Source organism: Theropithecus gelada, chromosome 3 (genome assembly GCF_003255815.1).
Source record: "Theropithecus gelada isolate Dixy chromosome 3, Tgel_1.0, whole genome shotgun sequence".
In the NCBI taxonomy this organism is placed as follows: Eukaryota; Metazoa; Chordata; class Mammalia; order Primates; family Cercopithecidae; genus Theropithecus; species Theropithecus gelada.
This window is the reverse complement of record NC_037670.1, coordinates 157914850-157933516: the sequence shown is the minus strand read 5'-3', so window position 1 is coordinate 157933516 and position 18667 is coordinate 157914850. Positions and strand designations below refer to the sequence as shown.

At 39.0% G+C, this 18667-nt stretch overlaps 1 protein-coding gene across 4 annotated transcripts in view; it reads right to left on the bottom strand.

Annotated features, from left to right (window-relative positions):
* The window catches only part of EXOC4 (exocyst complex component 4), an 845850-nt gene that overhangs the window by 590372 nt on the left and 236811 nt on the right, over nt 1–18667 (bottom strand). Inside the window, exon 10 of one of the 4 annotated variants that reach the window (XM_025378969.1) lies at nt 15926–16079. The exons of the other annotated variants lie outside the window; for them this stretch is intronic. Within the exon in view, the coding sequence (XP_025234754.1) occupies nt 16012–16079 (68 nt within the window). The 3' untranslated portion in view covers nt 15926–16011. Of the gene's footprint in view, nt 1–15925; nt 16080–18667 lie in introns of those variants that run through there. 4 annotated transcript variants of the gene reach the window in all.

Here is an 18667-nt window from a genome sequence, read left to right as displayed (position 1 = left end):
TGCAGTGGTATGATCTCAGCTCACTGCAAGCTCCACCTCCCAGGTTCACGCCACTCTCCTGCCTCAGCCTCCCGAGTAGCTGGGACTACAGGGGCCCACCACCACGCCCGGCTAATTTTTTGTATTATTAGTAGAGACGGCGTTTCACCATGTTAGCCAGGAGGGTCTCGATCTCCTGACCTCGTGATCCACCCATCTCAGCCTCCCAAAGTGCTGGGATTACAGGCATGAGCCACTGTGCCTGGCCGCTAGGGACATTTAAAAAAGAAACAGTTTTGATTTGCATTTCTCTGATAGCCAGTGATGACGAGCATTTTTTCATGTGTCTGTTGGCTGTACACATGTCTTCTTTTGAGAAATGTCTGTTCATATCCCTTGCCCACTTTTTGATGGGGTTGTTTATTTTTTTCTTGTAAATTTGTTTGAGTTCTTTAGGTTCTGGATATTAGCCCTTTGTCAGATGAGCAGATTGCAAAAATTTTCTCCCATTCTGTATGAGATACCATCTCACACCAGTCAGAATGGCAATCATTAAAAAGTCAGGAAACAACAGGTGCTGGAGAGGATGTGGAGAAATAGGAACACTTTTACACTGTTGGTGGGATTGTAAACTAGTTCAACCATTATGGAAAACAGTATGGCGATTTCTCAAGGATCTAGAACTAGAAGTACCATATGACCCAGCCATTCCATTACTGGGTATATACCCAAAGGATTATAAATCATGCTGCTATAAAGACACATGCACACGTATGTTCATTGCGGCACTGTTCACAATAGCAAAGACTTGGAATCAACCCAAATGTCCATCAGTGACAGACTGGATTAAGAAAATGTGGCACATATACACCATGGAATACTATGCAGTCATAAAAAAGGATGAGTTTGTGTCCTTTGTAGGGACATGGATGCAGCTGGAAACCATCATTCTCAGCAAACTATCACAAGAACAGAAAACCAAACACCGCATGTTCTCACTCATAGGTGGGAACTGAACAATGAGATCACTTGGACTCGAGAAGGGGAACATGACACACCAGGGCCTATTATGGGGAGGGGGGAGGGGGGAGGGATTGCATTGGGAGTTATACCTGATGTAAATGACGAGTTGATGGGTGCTGACAAGTTGATGGGTGCAGCACACCAACATGGCACAAGTATACATATGTAACAAACCTGCACGTTGTGCACATGTACCTAGAACTTAAAGTATAATAAAAATAAATAAATTAATTAATAAATTTAAAAAAAAAAGAAACAGTAAGTGGGTTTGTAAGGCACTTAGGAGGCAGCATCAGTAGGATCTGGTGACAGATTAACTGTCTAGGGTAAAGGAGGAGGAGTCAAGGATGCCTTTCAGGTTTACCAACAGCGCCATTTAACAAAATTAGGTGCACTGAAAGAAAAGCAGGTTTGAGAGTGGTAGGGAGAAGGAAGAATCATGAGTTTCATTTGGGTATGTTCAGTGTCGGGTGCTCATAAGACAGCCCAGGAAGGTAACATGATAATCTGTGCTGCCTTCCTCAGGGGGCTATCATCACAACGATGTCTTTACTGTATCTATAACTACAAACATTTTCAAAATGGGTATCTCATACTATAAAGCCCACAGTAACAGAGAAGACCTATAAGACTTCCATCCTTTCCCAAAGCCCCTTTCAGCTTCCAAATTAAATAAAAGCCATAGAGAACTGGAGGGGCAAGGAGATATTTCAAGGCTGACAGACGTGTCTTCCTCATTAGTATAGCGGTATCCTTGCCTGTCACGTGGGAGACCGGGGCTTGATTCCCTGACAGGGAGGCAAAGGTGTTACTTTGGCCAGGGCGTGGTGGCTCACCCCTGTAATCCCAACACTTTGGGAGGCTGAGGTGGGTGGATCACGAGGTCAGGGGTTTGAGACCAGCCTGGCCAGCATGGTGAAACGCCCTATCTACTAAAAATACAAAAGTTAGCCAGGCTTGTTGGCAGGCACCTGTAGTCCCAGCTACTCAGGAGGCTGAGGCAGAAGAATTGCTTGAACCTGGGAGGCAGAGGTTGCAGTGAGTGAGCCGCAATCAGAACCACTGCACTCCAGTCTGGGCGACAGAGCAAGACTCCGTCTCAAAAAGAAAAAAAAAAAAAGACTGACAGACAGTTGGAGTAAATTTAGGGTAGGGTAGGGTAGGGTATTTTCCTTTCTTACAACAAGAGAGCTAGTCTAGCAACTTTCATCCATCAGTCTTACAAACTACATGGGAGTCTCAAAGGGGCAATTTCACAAATTTAGCAGCTTAGAAAAACAAAAATTGACGATCTCACAATTTCTGTGGGTCAGAAGTCCAGGCATGGGTTAGCTGAGTCCTGTGTTTAGGGTTTTACTATGCTGAAATCAAGGTGTCAGGCAGGGTCACAATCTTATCCAAGGCTTAGGGCCCTCCTCCTAGCTCATTCTGATTGTTGAGAGAATTCTGTTCCTTTCGGTTATAGGATGGGGGCCCTATTTTTCTGTTGGCTGTTAGACAGATGACCCCAGGTCCTTACAACATGGCCTAATCTATTCACAAGAATTACTACTTTGAGGCTAACAGAAGAGCACCTTCTGCTGCTTTTTGTCTCTTGTAAGGGTTCAAATGAATGTGTGAGGCCAAAACAGGGTAATCTCCCTTTTGATTGACTCAAATTTAAATTATTAGGGATTTTAATCACACTTGCAAAATCCATTCAGTGTTGCCATATAAAAAAACTAACCCTGAGAGTGACAGTCCATCAGAATCATGGATACCACCCACACTAAGGGGAAAAATTATAAATACATGGGCATGGGTCTGGTCACTGGGGTCATTCTAGAATTCTGCCTACTACCAGTGGGAATATCAGTAATAAAGATGCAATAAAAAGATCATTCCAACTAGAAAACCATTGACCAAAAAATTACAAAAAGTTGAAAGAGAGGAGATACCTTTATCTTCCACCTTGAAGGTGCTAAGAAATATGGTAGGTGATTTCTAGTAAGAAAGGCCACTAAAGAATTCTGAGCAGAAACTGTATGAACATGATCAGGACTTCTCGAAAGAATACAAGATCACTGAACTATGAAAAACTATACTGGCTGGGTGCAGTGGCTCAAGCCTGTAACCCCAGTGCTTTGGGAAGTTGAGGCAGGAAGACTATTTGAGGTCAGGAGCTTGAGACCAGCCTCAGCAAAAAGGTGAGACCCTGTCTCAACAAAAAAGTTAAAAAACTGGCCAGGTGTGATGGCACATGCAGTGGTGCACACCTGTGGCCCTAGCTACTTGGGAGGCTAAGGCAGGAGTATCACCTGATGTCCAGGAGGTCAAGGCTGCAGTGAGCTATGATCATACTGGTGCACTGCACTCCAGCCTGGGGGACGAGCAAGACTCCATCTCAAAAAAAACCACCAACAACAACAAAAAAGCTGTACTGTAAATCAGTAAACTGGCAGACAGTCTGAATAGCAAATAATCAAATCCAGAAATTCCTGCCAGTATGGGGGCAGGGGAAGGGTGCAGAAGTAAGGAAAGCTTAGACTCTTTTATTTTGTCTTAAAAAAAAAAAGTATACTCTTAAAAAAAAAAGAGGGTATACTACACACTCAAGAGAACGGTAAAAATTTGAGCCCATAAAAATGCATTAGTGAGAATGTAGAGCAACTGATAATGTCATACAATTTATCAATTTCTATAAAGGTAAAATGCTTGTATCTCCTAAAGCCAAACACATGCCGATGTCATGAACCAACAATTCCATTCCTAGGTATATTCCCCTGAGAAATTAGTGCATTTGTAACACAACTGTTCACAGGATAATTATCTATAGTAGCTCCAAAGTGGAAACAATGAAAGTCCATTAAAAGGTGAATGAATGAATTGTCCTATAGTCATAGAATAAAATACTATGCAATAATAAAAACTGATATGCAAATCAGGAAGAATGAATGTGCCAGACATTTTGTTGAGTTACAGAAGCCAGACACACAAAACACAGTATGATTCTATTTATTTAGAGTTAAAGAACAGGCAAAACTAAGAGATAGAGTTAGAAATCAGAATAGTGTTGACCCTCAGGGAGTGGTAAGAAGTATGGGAAATCTTCTGGGTGGTAGTTATATGGGAATATATGTGTGCACGAATTCAGCTGTACATCTAAGATGAGTGCATGTTACACACTTCACTGCAGGTACATTCACCTCAATAATAAGTGAAATCTAATCAAAGTATAATAATAATATTAATAAATAAACTAAAGTTTTAAAAAGGGAGAAAGAACAGAAAAGATTCAGTATACAGGCATCTAAAACTCCAGTGTTAGAGACACAAATTTTTTTTTTTTTTTGAAGACAGAGTTTCACTTTTGTCACCCAGGCTGGAGTGCAATGGCGTGATCTCAGCTCACTGCAATCTCCACTTCCCAGCCACAAGCGATTCTCCTGCCTCAGCCTCCCAAGTAGCTGGGATTACAGATGTGTGCCACTATACCCAGCTAATTTTGTATTCACCATATTGGCCAGGTCAGTCTCGAACTCCTGACCTTGTGTGATCCACCCACCTCGGGCTCCCAATGTTCTGGGATTACAGGCGTGAGCCACCATGCCACACTCAATTTTCTTTAATATAATGTATATTATTATTACTTCTAAAAGTATTTATAGGAACTACAAATTTCAAAGTGTAAAATGCAACAAATATGGCTAATAACTAAACAGAAACCAACTAAAATAGATAGAAAAGTAGAAGTTACTTAAAAAGAGTTAATTATTCCTCTTGGGCATTATAATTGCCTAAAAAAATGTCCTGGAAGTGACAGTAAAAAGAAGACCATACTGAGTATCATTTGGGGATGACAAAGGATTTCAATTGGTTAGAATAAGTTAGACCAAATTCTGTACCTATTTTAAGGCAACTGCATCTATTGTGTTAGGGGAAACACCATAATTTAGGAATGATAGTCAACCACTCAATTTACATGTTAAAGAATTCTTATGGAAAAAGTTCCTGTCTTGAGGAATTTTAAAAAATGATTCACGACATATTTAAATGGATATGGAGTTAATGGTTCTCAATAACAGTCCTGTAATCTAGAAATGGTAGATAATCATAAATGAGTGAAGGATTCATCCCACCAATAGCCTTGTTTTTAAGTCCTCTTTCAGCAGACATGCTGTGGGGAATGATATCCATAAACAATTCATTGCTTGCTTTCCAAGCCAAGTCAAAAATTTCCCTTTCAGATCAGCTGTAAATTTTTTTTTTCAAACTTTGTTTCTGTGATGGTTACCTTTATATGTCAATTTGACTGGGCTAAGGGAAGCCCACAGAGCTAGTAAAGCATTATTTCTGAGTGTGTCTATAAGGGTACTTCTGGAAGAGGTCAGCTTTCCGATCTGTAGACTTGAAGAAAGAAGCTCTCCCTCACCAATGTATTGCCCAATCCGTTAAAGGATTACAACTGCATTTTTATTTTTGTTTTCACAAGCGGCAAGAAAGTGATGTCAAGCTGGAGGCAAGAGGAAGGCAAAACAATAACGTACATAAAACAACGTCAAATTTTCAGCTGCCATTAATTCATATATAGAAGGGCTGTCCTTTCCATTTTAACTTCTTTACTAGCCATATTCCTATCGTCCTAAATTATTTGTGTAGTAAAATTTTGAGTTCGTGCCTCTGCAGATCAAATGGTTTTGAAGAAAAATGGCCACGTTCATTATGGCCATTAATATTTATCTCTGGGGTGGATATAGGCTGGAAAGACGAATTCACTAAAGGTCACCAAGTGTGGCCCTCTTAGTTAGAGGTATATGTGAATCACACCTACGTTCTCAAAATGGATGTCACTTAACATTACAAGATTGGGACAATCTCTGAGGTAAACACATTTTCTCAACACTCTAGAAAGACTTCTGTCAGAGAAGAAAACAGGAAAAACGGGGGTGGGGGGAGGAGTTTCTAGAGACCCTTCTAGGAGATACTACTAGAACTTACTTGTCCATTAACAGGCTTATTGGTGCATTAATTTTAAAAAAAAATTTACTGAGTGCCTCCCATGTGTGAAGAATGATGCCAGGTGCTACAGGTTATGGGTAAAATAAGAGTTGCTAACATTTATCAGTACTTAACATGTGCCAGGCACAGTTTTTTGTTTTGTTTTGCTTTGAGACGGAGTGTCGCTTTGTCACCCAGGCTGGAGTGCAGTGGTGCGATCTTGGCTCACTGCAACCTCTGCCTCCTGGGTTCACGTAATTCTCCTGCCTCAGCCTCCTGAGTAGCTGGGACTAGAGGTGTGTGCAACCACGTCCAGCTAATTTTTGTATTTTTAGTAGAGCCAGGACTTCACCATGTTGGCCAGGCTGGTCTCAAACTCCTGACCTTGGGTGATCCACCTACCTTGGCCTCCCAAAGTGCCGGGATTACAGGCATGAGCCACTGTGCCAGGCCCCAGGCACAGTTTTAAACATTTTTCATGTGTTAACTCATTTCATCATCACTATGGCCCTATGAGGTTAGGTATATTATATTCGCAGTTTAAGAAAATGAAAGTGACACACAGAAGGAGTTAATGTGCCCAAGTCACCTAGGTAGTAAGTCACATTCCACAGACCACACTCTGAACCTTAACTAGTCCCCAGACTCTGCCCTGAGGAACAGACAGTGGGCAAGTGACTGAGAATCCAAGAACCTAGAGCTTTGGAGATAAATGAGATTTAAAACAAAACAAAACAAAAAAATCATTTACCTTCTTCCCTTTGCAACTGAGAAAACTGGTTAAGTGACTTGCACAAAGTCAGAGCAAGTTATCAAGAAACATCTCTAGTAGTTTGATTTTAATAATAAAAATACAGGGTACATCAAGGAATAAAAATTAAAGAATTCATATTCATAAGAGACTAAAGTGGGCACTAAAACTAATATATCAATGAAAGCCTAGAAAAAAAGAGAAAGTAGTATTTGCAATTAAAAAATAAAAAGGGGAAAAGGGATGGAAGAAAACCGTAACTCCATTACTCTGAACTTGGGAAGAGTAATGGTTATGAGTAATCACAAACTGCTGAAAGCCTTATACTTGAAGGAAAAATAGAAGATTAGACTATGTAATAAAATTATATTGGGCTAGATTAGACAGATCTAAACACAACTAAAAGCATATACAATGAAACACTATCTTTACCCCTAATGCTCCATAAAAACTACTCCTCTTTTTATATTTCCTATCTTAATAAATAACATCATTACCTACCCAAGACACCAAAACACATCCCTCCTGCTGAAACACCACACAGAATGAGTCACCACGTCCAACTGATTTTACCTCCAAAATAGGTTCTGGGTCACTTCCCACCTCACCTAAATATTCCTCTATAAGCTCTCACCTGAAATAACAACACAACTTGCCTCTGTGTACACTCTCATTCCACTCAATTCATTCTCCACACAGTCATCAGAAAACATTTTCTAAACTGCACATTTCATTATGCGACTCTCCTACTTTAAACCCTTGGAGGACTCCTTATCACCCACAGGACAAAAACGGAACCTTCCTGCTATGGTATACCAGGTCTTTTGAGATCTGCCTACCAGTCTTCCCTGTCTATAGTCAATCTTCCCCATACACTTTATGCTTAACCACAACAAATTATTTCCAGTTCCATGAAATTCTCACACATCTGTGTGTTCATTCACATCTTCTCCCTACTTGCAGCGAGTTCTCCCTTCCCTTGTTCAGTGTCAACTCATCTTACCAGTTCCGCGTAAGGATTCCACCTTTGTAATACTTCCTATGACTTCCCTTGAAAATGTTGAGTGTTTTCTCTTCTGTACTCCCCAAAGTACTTCTAATATTCACTGAAGCTGTGACTGTTTGCATGTCTTATCTTCTACAGCATCTAGAACTCCTCTAGAACTCTCTCTAGTACACAGAAAATGTTCCAGGAACAGGTCCCAGAATATAGTTGGCCTAGAAATGTTGACTGTACACCATAACCTCCAGTGTGTCAACTGATATGACAGCCCTAAGAACTAACTAGCATTAACTTCATTACACAGATGAATAACCTAGAGCTCAGAAAAGTAAAGTGCCTTGCCTAGAAAAGCTAGGATGAGTAATAGGTGATCATTCAGCTAAACCATAACACTCCCCAAGCTACTCAAAGCCCAAACGGAGCTGCACCAATATTCCACAGATGAACATCACTAACCAACTGAACAGGGATATGTAAATGAGTTAGCTGGTGCTGAAATCAGACATTAATGTGCAAACAAACAGGGACTTATTTGAGCTAAGTGGGCATGAATATGCAAATTACTGGCTGCAATTCAGTAGATGTCATCACAATTCTAGGAATGAACATCCTATATTATGACTATTACAATATTCATGTCGCATTCATACATACTATCATATATTACCGTAATATGGGCTTCTCCAGTTTAAAATTGTGGGGAAGCCAGAAGTAACTTAATGCATGTTTTCATCCACACCAAAATGACAAGCTGGGAATCAGATGTGAGCACACAGAGCTCTGCAATCTCTATATAGAACCAGGCAGCCATCATGATCACTTGCAGTTCAAGCTGAACATTCTATTTTTAACTCAAGGTAGTTTAGAAATAGGTTGTGCTGGGAGCTCTACCAATATGTCCAGCCTTAGCTACCACACACAGTCTAATATAATACACTATAGTAAGTGCATTTAAAACAAAGTTATTAATGCACTATATCACCAGTACACCATTGGTTCTTATCAATTCTTAATCTCTTATTAGGATGAACAATGGCCAAAGCCATTCACAATAGCTTTGATGTACTTTCATCTCTGACTCCTGAAAGTAACAAATTACAATCAGTAAAAATCTGTATATATAAACTGAGTTCCTTAATTAGTAGAAAAATATCCAATTCATGTTGTGAAATTCTGATGAGAGAAGAGCCTATACTCTCACACTTTCATACACTCACCCGTACTGTGCCTGGTGCCTGAAATGCCTGCCTCAATTTCTTTACCTGGAAAACTTCTCTTCATCTGTTATAACCAAGTTTAAGCTTTAAATATTTATAGATGCCTCCCTGCCTTTCCCAGAACTTCTATATGCATCCCAGTTGTCCATATACATACACACAACTCCGTGATAGTGTGCATCACAGAGCTGTGATCACTCGTGTTCCTGCTGAATTAACTGAGATATAAGTAGGGCTGCATGTAACATGAATCAAAACACTAGTGAATTAACAAGTCAGACAACTACTCCTCTCCCATGCAGAAGTCTGGGATGATGTGGTGACTCTGGTCCAGGAAGTTCTTGAGGTATGGCACTGCACAGTATCAGAAACCCAGGCTCCTTCTGTCTTGTTGCTGTAGCTTCCCTTCAGTGCTGCCTCACCTGCATGGTCGAGGACTTACCACATTCCATTCATATTCATACCTTCACACACATACTGGGCTGGGAGAGAAAGACAGCCCCTTTCTTCCCATTAAGAGCATGACCCGGCCGGGCGAGGTGGCTCAAGCCTGTAATCCCAGCACTTTGGGAGGCCGAGACGGGTGGATCACGAGGTCAGGAGATCGAGACCATCCTGGCTAACACGGTGAAACCCCGTCTCTACTAAAAAAAATACAAAAAACTAGCCGGGCGAGGTGGCGGGCGCCTGTAGTCCCAGCTACTCGGGAGGCTGAGGCAGGAGAATGGCGTGAACCCGGGAGGCGGAGCTTGCAGTGAGCTGAGATCCGGCCACTGCACTCCAGCCTGGGCGACAGAGCGAGACTCCGTCTCAAAAAAAAAAAAAAAAGAGCATGACCCAAAGTTACACACATTACTTTCAATCACATCCTATTAGCCAGAATTAAATTACATGTCCATGTTGGCTGCAAGGAAAGTTAGAAATGTTCCTATTTTGGGTGGCTCTGTGACTAGCAAAATATCAGGGACTCTATGATTTGGAGGAAAGGGAGAACAAATGCTGGGAGGCAGGTGACCATCTGAGTGACACATTTATAGTCCCTTTCTTTTCTTTTGGCCTTCAAAGACAGTCCTGTTCATTATTTTATTCTGAGGGCCTAGTGAAGTATCCAGCACAAGCAAACATACAATAAATCTACACAGGATTAATAAATAAACAGAAAGTCATTTAACACAGAAAACAAAAGTATAATTGCTGCTGACTCCAGTTAATATTGGGTGTCTGACATCCCAGATGGAGGATGATGGAGGGAACAGGTAAGTTGGGAGGAAACTCTTCTAACCACAAAGATGTCTTCTCATGAATGACTTAAGGTACAGTACTAGTTCAGGGGTAGTTGATAGCTTTGGCACGTACCAAGAGTTGCAACGGAAGTGCTGCTGTCCAGAAAACCCCACATTTGGTCTGGATTTCTAAATGGGAACATTAAACTACATACATGGTTTTGTCTCTAAAGCTTTAAGAGACTTCTTTAAAAACTGTTTATATCTGCACATTTTATGAAATGTATGAGCACATATGACATTTGTACAGTTTTTAAAAGAATAAAACAACAATATTTCTATAACAGCTTAAGAAACAGAATATTACTAGTATCTTTGAATCCCCACAAGCTCCTCTCTTTGGTTACATCCCTTCTCCATCCTCCCTAAAGGTGATCTCTTCCTTGAGTTTTATATTTATGCCCTTACCTTCTTCACTTTTTTATCACACAGGATATATTCCTATGAAATAGGTTATTCAGTCCTGTCTGCTTCTGACCTTCATACAAATGACATTAGATTTTACATATATTAAATATATTAGATATTATATACTAGATTCATATATATATTACATATTAAGCTTACATGTGTAAGATATGAGATTTATATATATTAGACTTTATATTTTATATATATTACATTATAAATGTTTACATATTTTTATATATAATCTAATTTCTAATATATAATCTAATATTTTCTTATATGACTACTTTTGAGATTCAACCAACTCAATGTATAGCATAGTTCATTTCATTTTCATTGCTACATAGTATTCTACCTTGTGGCTCTAGGACAACTTACATATCCATCCTTCTTTCTATGGGTATTTGAGCTGTTTCTCAGTTTTTGCTACTAAAATAATGTTGTTATGAATAGGTTTGTCTTTCACATTTGAGTTATCAACCTATTGAAAATTTATTTCCGGCCAGGCACGGTGGCTCACGTCTGTAATCCCAGCACTTTGGGAGGCCGAGGCGAGCGGCTCATGAGGTCAGGAGATCGAGAACATCCTGGCTAACACAGTGAAACTCCATCTCTACTAAAAATACAAAAAATTAGCCGGGCGTGGTGGTGGACGCCTGTAGTCCCAGCTATTCGGGAGGCTGAGGCAGGAGGATGGCAAGAACCTGGGAGGTGGAACTTGCAGTGAGCCAAGATAGCGCCACTGCACTCCAGCCTGGGCGACAGAGAGAGACTCCGTCTCAAAACACAAACAAACAAACAAACAAACAAAACAAAAAAACAGAAAATTCACTTCCCTAAATGATATGAGGTACAAATCCGATTTCTTTTTTTTTTTTTTTTTCCTGTATGCATGATCAATTGTCTCACCATTCTTTATCGACTGGTCTGTTCTCTTCCTAAACTTTATAACGTCATTTCGCCCTCATGTAATATTTCCATAAGTCTGCTTCTGAGTCTTCAGTGTTTTCAGTAGTACTCTGGGTGCCCACACAGAGGAAGGAAAAAGAAAAATATGAAGTGGGGGCCGGGGCAGATGGGGCTCTGAATCCTCAACCCCACTTTGTTAAACCACCTCCACTTCCACCTGTTGTCTACCTTGAACTGTGAAATAAGATGAAACAGAAGAAGAATTCTATAACTAAAAATGAATTTAAAAAGCACTAGACTATGAGTTCTAAAGCACTTCTAACACTAAAATCCATTGTTTGATTTTCCAGATATCACACTACCTGCAAGTTTACATAAATTTCCTCTGAAATTTGGTAATTAATAGCTCCCTTCAGAAAGGAAAATTTCTATTAATACTATTAGTATTCTTAAAAGGATCCAAACTTCATTTTCAAATATAAAATTATCTCACGAATTGTGTTTATTGGGACAATAATAAATCCATTATTTAGCATTTTCACCCATTTCTAATAATTACTTTCTTTACTATATGCCATAAATGTTTGTGGTCTTCTCTGTACTTTAACAAGGCTTAACTCATAATGAGTGGTATTACATAAACTATTAGAATTGCTAAAAATATACTTTCTTGTGGGCCTAAAAAAGGTCTAATAAGATGAGCAAATCTGTTATTTTTACCTTATTAAAAAACTAATGTGAATCAAATAATTTAAAATATGAGATATAAGTTAACTTTTAAATTTCCGTTGCATCGTTTCAGAAGTTTTTGTTCTGAAAACAAAAACTTTTTACACAAATTTAGTGTTTTTTTGTTTTTTGAGACGGAGTCTCACTCTGTCGCCCAGGCTGGAGCACAGTGGCACGATCTCGGCTCACTGCAACCTCCACCTCCCGGGTTCAAGCAATTCTCCTATCTCAGCTTCCCGACTAGCTAGGACTACAGGTACACACCACCAAGCCCAGCTAATTTTTCTATTTTTAGTAGAGACAGGGTTTCACCATATTGGTCAGGCTGGTCACAAACTACTGACCTCAGGTGATCCACCTGCCTTGGCCTCCCAAAGAGATGGGATTGCAGGAGCGAGCCACCATCCCCCGGCCATAAATTTGGCTTTTTAAAAAAACCTTATAATTGAAGTATAATACAAATATAGAGAAATGCATTTGTTCAACTTTTAAAACTCAAATACATTATATTTCATTTACCAGCATTCCCTCTTTTCTCACATCTGTATGAATGAATAGAATCCTTTTAGAAATAAGGTTAGATGTCATCAACTAGTTCTGTGTGATGACCAAGTATCATTATCTCAAGAGTGAGGTTCTTAGGCTTTACTAAGCAATGGGCTTTGTGATTGTTATTTTGTACTCTCAAAGATCCATGTTATCATAAATTCCAGGCTCTTCCATATGGTTCAGCTACCCATGGTTTGTCTACTGGCTAGACAAAATAATGCATGGATCAGATTTATTCAGAAAACAAATCTAAATTAATTCATAACTAAAGAATATTTTTAAATAAAATAAATTTCTACATCATATCAATTAAGGCTAAAAAGTAATACACTTGATAACAATCTTGGCATAAGAATAATTTTATTTCCTAAATGATTTGAAATAATGCAATCTGTTCATGACCTGAGGAAAGTATATTTATTAGTTACAACATCTTAGGGATAGAGAAAGAAATTAGCATTTGTAAAAATTCTATTATAACTTTATTATAAGACAAATCTTACATATAAGTAAGTTAAGGTCATTCTTCTAAAAAGCAAGAATATAAATCTACGAAGAAAAGGGGAATCAATTTTTAAACACTATTTTAGAGGCTAAGACAGAAAAGATAACTATGAAAGATTAAAAGTTATTTTGCGATAATTATATGCAATTTTCAGAAGAAAAAATGTACTTTTTTTTCATGTTCCCTGCATATTGTTACATAGTTATTATTAACGAAGTCATTAAGCAAATTTCTAGAAGGCTACAAAGAATTTTCTAATCAAATTTCAGGGTATAAAGTTTTGAAAGTGCTTCTTATATTTAAGGCTGCAGAACAAATATACGTCATGAGCGTAATATTGCTATACAAAATAACGCACCTCACTTCAATCAAAATGACCCCAAAAATGTGTGCGAAAGTGAACTATTGCCTTAAACGCTCCATTATAGAACAGCTTGCTATATAAGAGACTCCTATTATAAATCCTTTTAGTAAAAATGGATAATCAACTCAGAGTGAATCTATCTCAAATACTATCTCAAACCTTTTCTTAAGGCAAGACACCCCCGAACAGATTAATCACATACAATATCATTAAGCATTCACAATCCTAGTCACCAACAACCCATTAGAGAGAAAAACTCAGAAAATTCAAGTCAGGTCGGTATAAGAGCTCAGTTTTTCCTTATGCTAGTATGTCCATATTTACTATGTAATGCAAATCATCTTAAAGAAGTGAAGTCTCAAGTGGTTGGAGATTTACAGAACATTTTAATGTCAGGGCTATAGAAAGGCCACTCATTAAACTAATGGAAATAAAAATGGCACTCTAAAGGTAATATCATTGAATAAAAACAGAAGTATTAAGCAGTCCCGAGATAGAAAAGAAAATATAATGGAAATTGAGTATGTATTTCTATTTGAATCAATGGCAATTAATATACTCTTACTCATTCATGAGCTTTAATATCCTTAAAAATGAGAAAAGATAAATCACAGGACTCCCAGTCTGTTTATTTAAACAGCCACTAGGTTTCTCAAATAAGTAGGCTTGTACCTACAAATAAGGAGATATTAAAGACAGAATCATATGTGTTCATCATATATGTCTTTAAGTGCCTAATTCAAGCCAAGCATTATCCTAGGTACTGAAATGTACCCGTGAATAAGGCTTGCATTCTGGGTCAAGGGAAGTGAAGGAAGTTAAGAAATTAATAAGACATGTACATATTAAGAAAAGTATAATGAGAAAAATGTTTTAAATATTGCGATAAAGAATTATAATGTGGAGAGATAGGATGCTAGAAAAGGTCAGAAAACAATGAGAAAAGGGCAGAAGACACAGACATGGAGGTCAGCTGTGCTCAGGCACCGAGTGAAGCTTGGTCTTGGCTGAGATCATCTGGGGAAAGTCTACAAAGTGAGCACAGAAGAAATCCCAGGACCAAATCATGAGATACTCCAACAGGCTTTTGACAAGACTCAGAAAGAACATGAGGATAAGAAAAAAAAAAAAAACAGCAGAAAGATCAGGTGAAATGAATGCCAGAAAAAGCTAATACTAAGTCTGCCAAGCAGAGACCACTGGTGACTCAGAGGAGAGCTAACTAAGTGGACTGCAGTTGAAGAGAAAATGGGAAGTAAAGAAGTAGATGGAGCACTCTTAACTCCATGATGATAATTTTTTTATTTTTATTTATTTACTGACTTATTTATTTAATTACTTATTGTGAGATGGAGTCTCACTCTGTCACCCAGGTTGGAGTGCAGTGGCGTGATCTCAGCTCACTGCAACCTCCACTTTTCAGGTTCAGGCAATTCTCCTGCCTCAGCCTCCCAAGTAGCTGGGGTTACAGGCATCTGACACCACACCAGGCTAATTTTCTTATTTTTAGTAGAGACAGGGTTTCACCATTTTGGCCATGCTGGTCTCGAACTCCTGACCTCAAGTGATCTGCCCACCTGGGCCTCCCAAAGTGCTGGGATTACAGGTATAAGACACTGTGTCTGGCCCAAGATGATTTTTTAAAACACCACTTTATCATTTAAATCAACATTGCTAATCTAATGTTTCTAATGTAGAAATTTTTAATATTAATAATTAAATATTTAAGTTAATAGTCACAACATTCCCCTAAAGTAGTCAGGACTGATAACAGTTCTAATTTTTTCCTATGAGAAATCTGAGGCAGAATGTCGCTGATAAACACGTGAGCTTATTTTGGTCATGACTGGCAGTCTTTAGATTGTTTTTTGTTTTTTGTGTTTAACCCTCACCAGATAATGTGTTCATCAATTAGCTATTCCCCTGAAGAATTATACATTAAACCTGAGAAGCTATATTCAAATTAAATGTTCATTAAAACTTGTATCTTTCTTCACTCCCAACACTGCTGTCTAAGTACAATGAAACGGCAGAGGCTAAAACCACAGGAAGCCCATGATTAACACTGACACATCCACAAGTTAGATTTCCACCTGGTATCTCACACATTTTGAAGCAGCACCCGCATCTCTGCAGCCCAACTGCCAACAGCAGTCTATATAATGAACCATCTGTACCATAACAGTTAGAGCCTATTGAGATGGGTTGATAACACCAAAGAAATCTCATTTTTTTAATCCTTTTATCCCCTTGGGTGTTGTTAGACTGAGTAACATTTCTAATTGTATGATAAATTGAAAATGTTGGCAGGAACTTAACTTTTGTAAAATTTGAGCTTTTTAATGTTACTTTGTCTTTCTGGTGGATTTCTTTGCCGCTCCCCTGCGATGGAAGGAAAAGTTGACCTATGAACCAAAACTACTGGGAAGGAAACCTGACGCTATATGGTGTTAACAGAATAAACAAAAATCTTCCCCTAGTCTCTTATGGTTTCACTGAATTATTCAATTATGCCTTTTCAGGGATAAGTTAAAATGCAAATCTCACTGTGGTCCTTGGACCAGTCAGATTAATGGAATAATTGAAAAAGGACAGCAGTTTTTAATGGAAGACAGGTATGATTTTCTTCTCTTTTTTTCCTGTTGAAATGTTAAAAGCATTCATCAGAGAAACTTTCCCTTCTGAATGAATCATCATCAGACTTTTACAAAAACTGGTCCACTGATTCATTCTCTCACCAAGTGTGTAACATGTCAGTTCACCTAAAGTATTTTTAATGGTTATTAGGAACATAATATGCTTGCTAACTATTACTTTTTTTCTGTTGTAACCAGAAATATTCCTTGCTGAAAACTGGTAAGTTCAATTGATTTGTGCTTGAAAGCCCATATTTCAATTAAATTTTTGAAGGATGGGAAAATTCCTAGTTAGATTATAGTGATTTCTCCATTAACCATCCTCACAGAGTAAAATTTCTCTGTCACTTAGATTTTAAAATGTTTTTCAATTACATACAGTAGTTTTGTCCTGGGCCAGAGAGCTCAAGGGCAATATTTCTACTTAATAAAGCTTATAACTGCAGAGGACAAAACCACATATGTATACCCTCTACTTTGCCTTCAACTTAAAGACTAATGGAAAACTATAAAGCTGAAAGTGGCTCCTTTCAGGCCCTTCCTGCCTCTCCATGGTGCTCTCTATCCTATTTTAGATCCTAACTGTCCTCATTCATTCTGTCACTAAGTCAACCAGTATTTATCAAACATTTCTTGTACCAGGTGCTGTGCAAAGCACAGGAAATAAAATAGTATTTTACCCTTGGAGCTTATAGTTTTGTGGCAAACTCAAACAAGAGAGCATTGTTCCACAATGCAGTATGGAAAGTACTCAGCACAACATCATTAAAGATGTGGCAGTAACACACAGCAGGGGCCACAACTCCAGAATGTGTGTGTATTTGTGACAGGCTGAGACAGGAGGGACAAGCAGGGAAGCCCATCTGAATGAGTGACACCTAAATTTAACTTGGAAAGCTCAGGAGGGCTTACCCATATACAGATGACAGAAAGGACAAACAGAATGTGTGTGAAAACTCTGAAGTCACACCACAGTACTAGAAAAGAGGAGAAGAAGAAAGGCATAGCATCCAGTGTATGTCAGACACCTTTTGAAACACTTCCTGGCTTAACTCACCTAATTTTCATGACCACCTCATGAAGTTGGGAGTGTTACTTTTATTCCCATTTAGAGAAAAGGAAAAAAAGGCACAGAGACCATGGAACTTGCCGGAGGTTACAAAGAGAGTGCTGGGGAGCTAGGTTCCTAAATGGAAGCGACCTGGGCCCAGAGCCGCCTACTCTGCACTGCCACCCTACACTGTCTCTCAAGAGAGCGTGGACCACTAGGGCGGGGCTGAAAAGCCTTCCCATGGCTGCCGCACAGAGTGCACTCCATTCTCACTCATACAAGCAGAAAGAATCTGCCACCAGTCTTGTGCCCTTGTTGACTAATTATGCTTGAGTGTGAGTGAGCGATGAGAGGTCCTTGGTCCCTATGTAACGACAGGGACATGTTCTGCCTGTTCATCTGGAAGGGTCAAATGGAAGGCTGCACTGTGCTGCCGGATGTCGACACTGGAAGAAGGTGGGCATGTGTGGGGACAAGAGCACACAGAACTCTACTTTCCACTCAATTTAGCTGGGACCTTATAACTGCTCTAACAGATAATGTTTATCAATTTTTAAGAAAGAAAATAATCAGGACTCAACCTAAAAAAGAAGAAAGGAGACGCTTTGTCACCATCAAATAAATGTATGTGTATTAGAAGACAGGTGGAAAGAAAATATGGAGGCAAATGTAAACTGTTCCTTAAGGCAACTCTGAAGAGAAATTAAAATTAGGACACCGTGAATGTGAAGATACACTAACCTTAGATAAGCTGCTAAGGGCAGTTCAAGCACAATCCTACCTCCTGCAAGAATGTATGTTCTGTTATCATCATTTCCTTTCACTGTCGGCAGCCTAGCCTCTTCTCCTGGGAGGCAGCAGCCTGCCAGAGCATGGGTCACCCTCCTCCTTCACTCCTTTCTGTCCTTTCATTTGTTCCAGGTCTAATGACTGTCTGTACTCCTCTTCATCAAGACTCTCGACATGCACGTTGCACGTCTTCCAGAATGCATGACAACCCTTTCATATTAAATAAAATGTTGGTAGGCTAATCTCCTCTTCCTAATACCCTAAACATACTTCTAGGCTTTTACTTCTGGTGACCACATATATGGGCTGTAGAACTATCACTGTGATGTAACTATGAGAGAGTACAGCAGCATCTCTGAAAAAACTTAGAGGTTATTCTATTAATAACAAAGGTGAAGTTAGGAATGACAAGGCAATAGTCTTTAAATCAAGAAAGGTTGAGTGGTTACTTCATAGTCTTGTGGTATAGAATAATGAGTCTTAAAAACTAAATA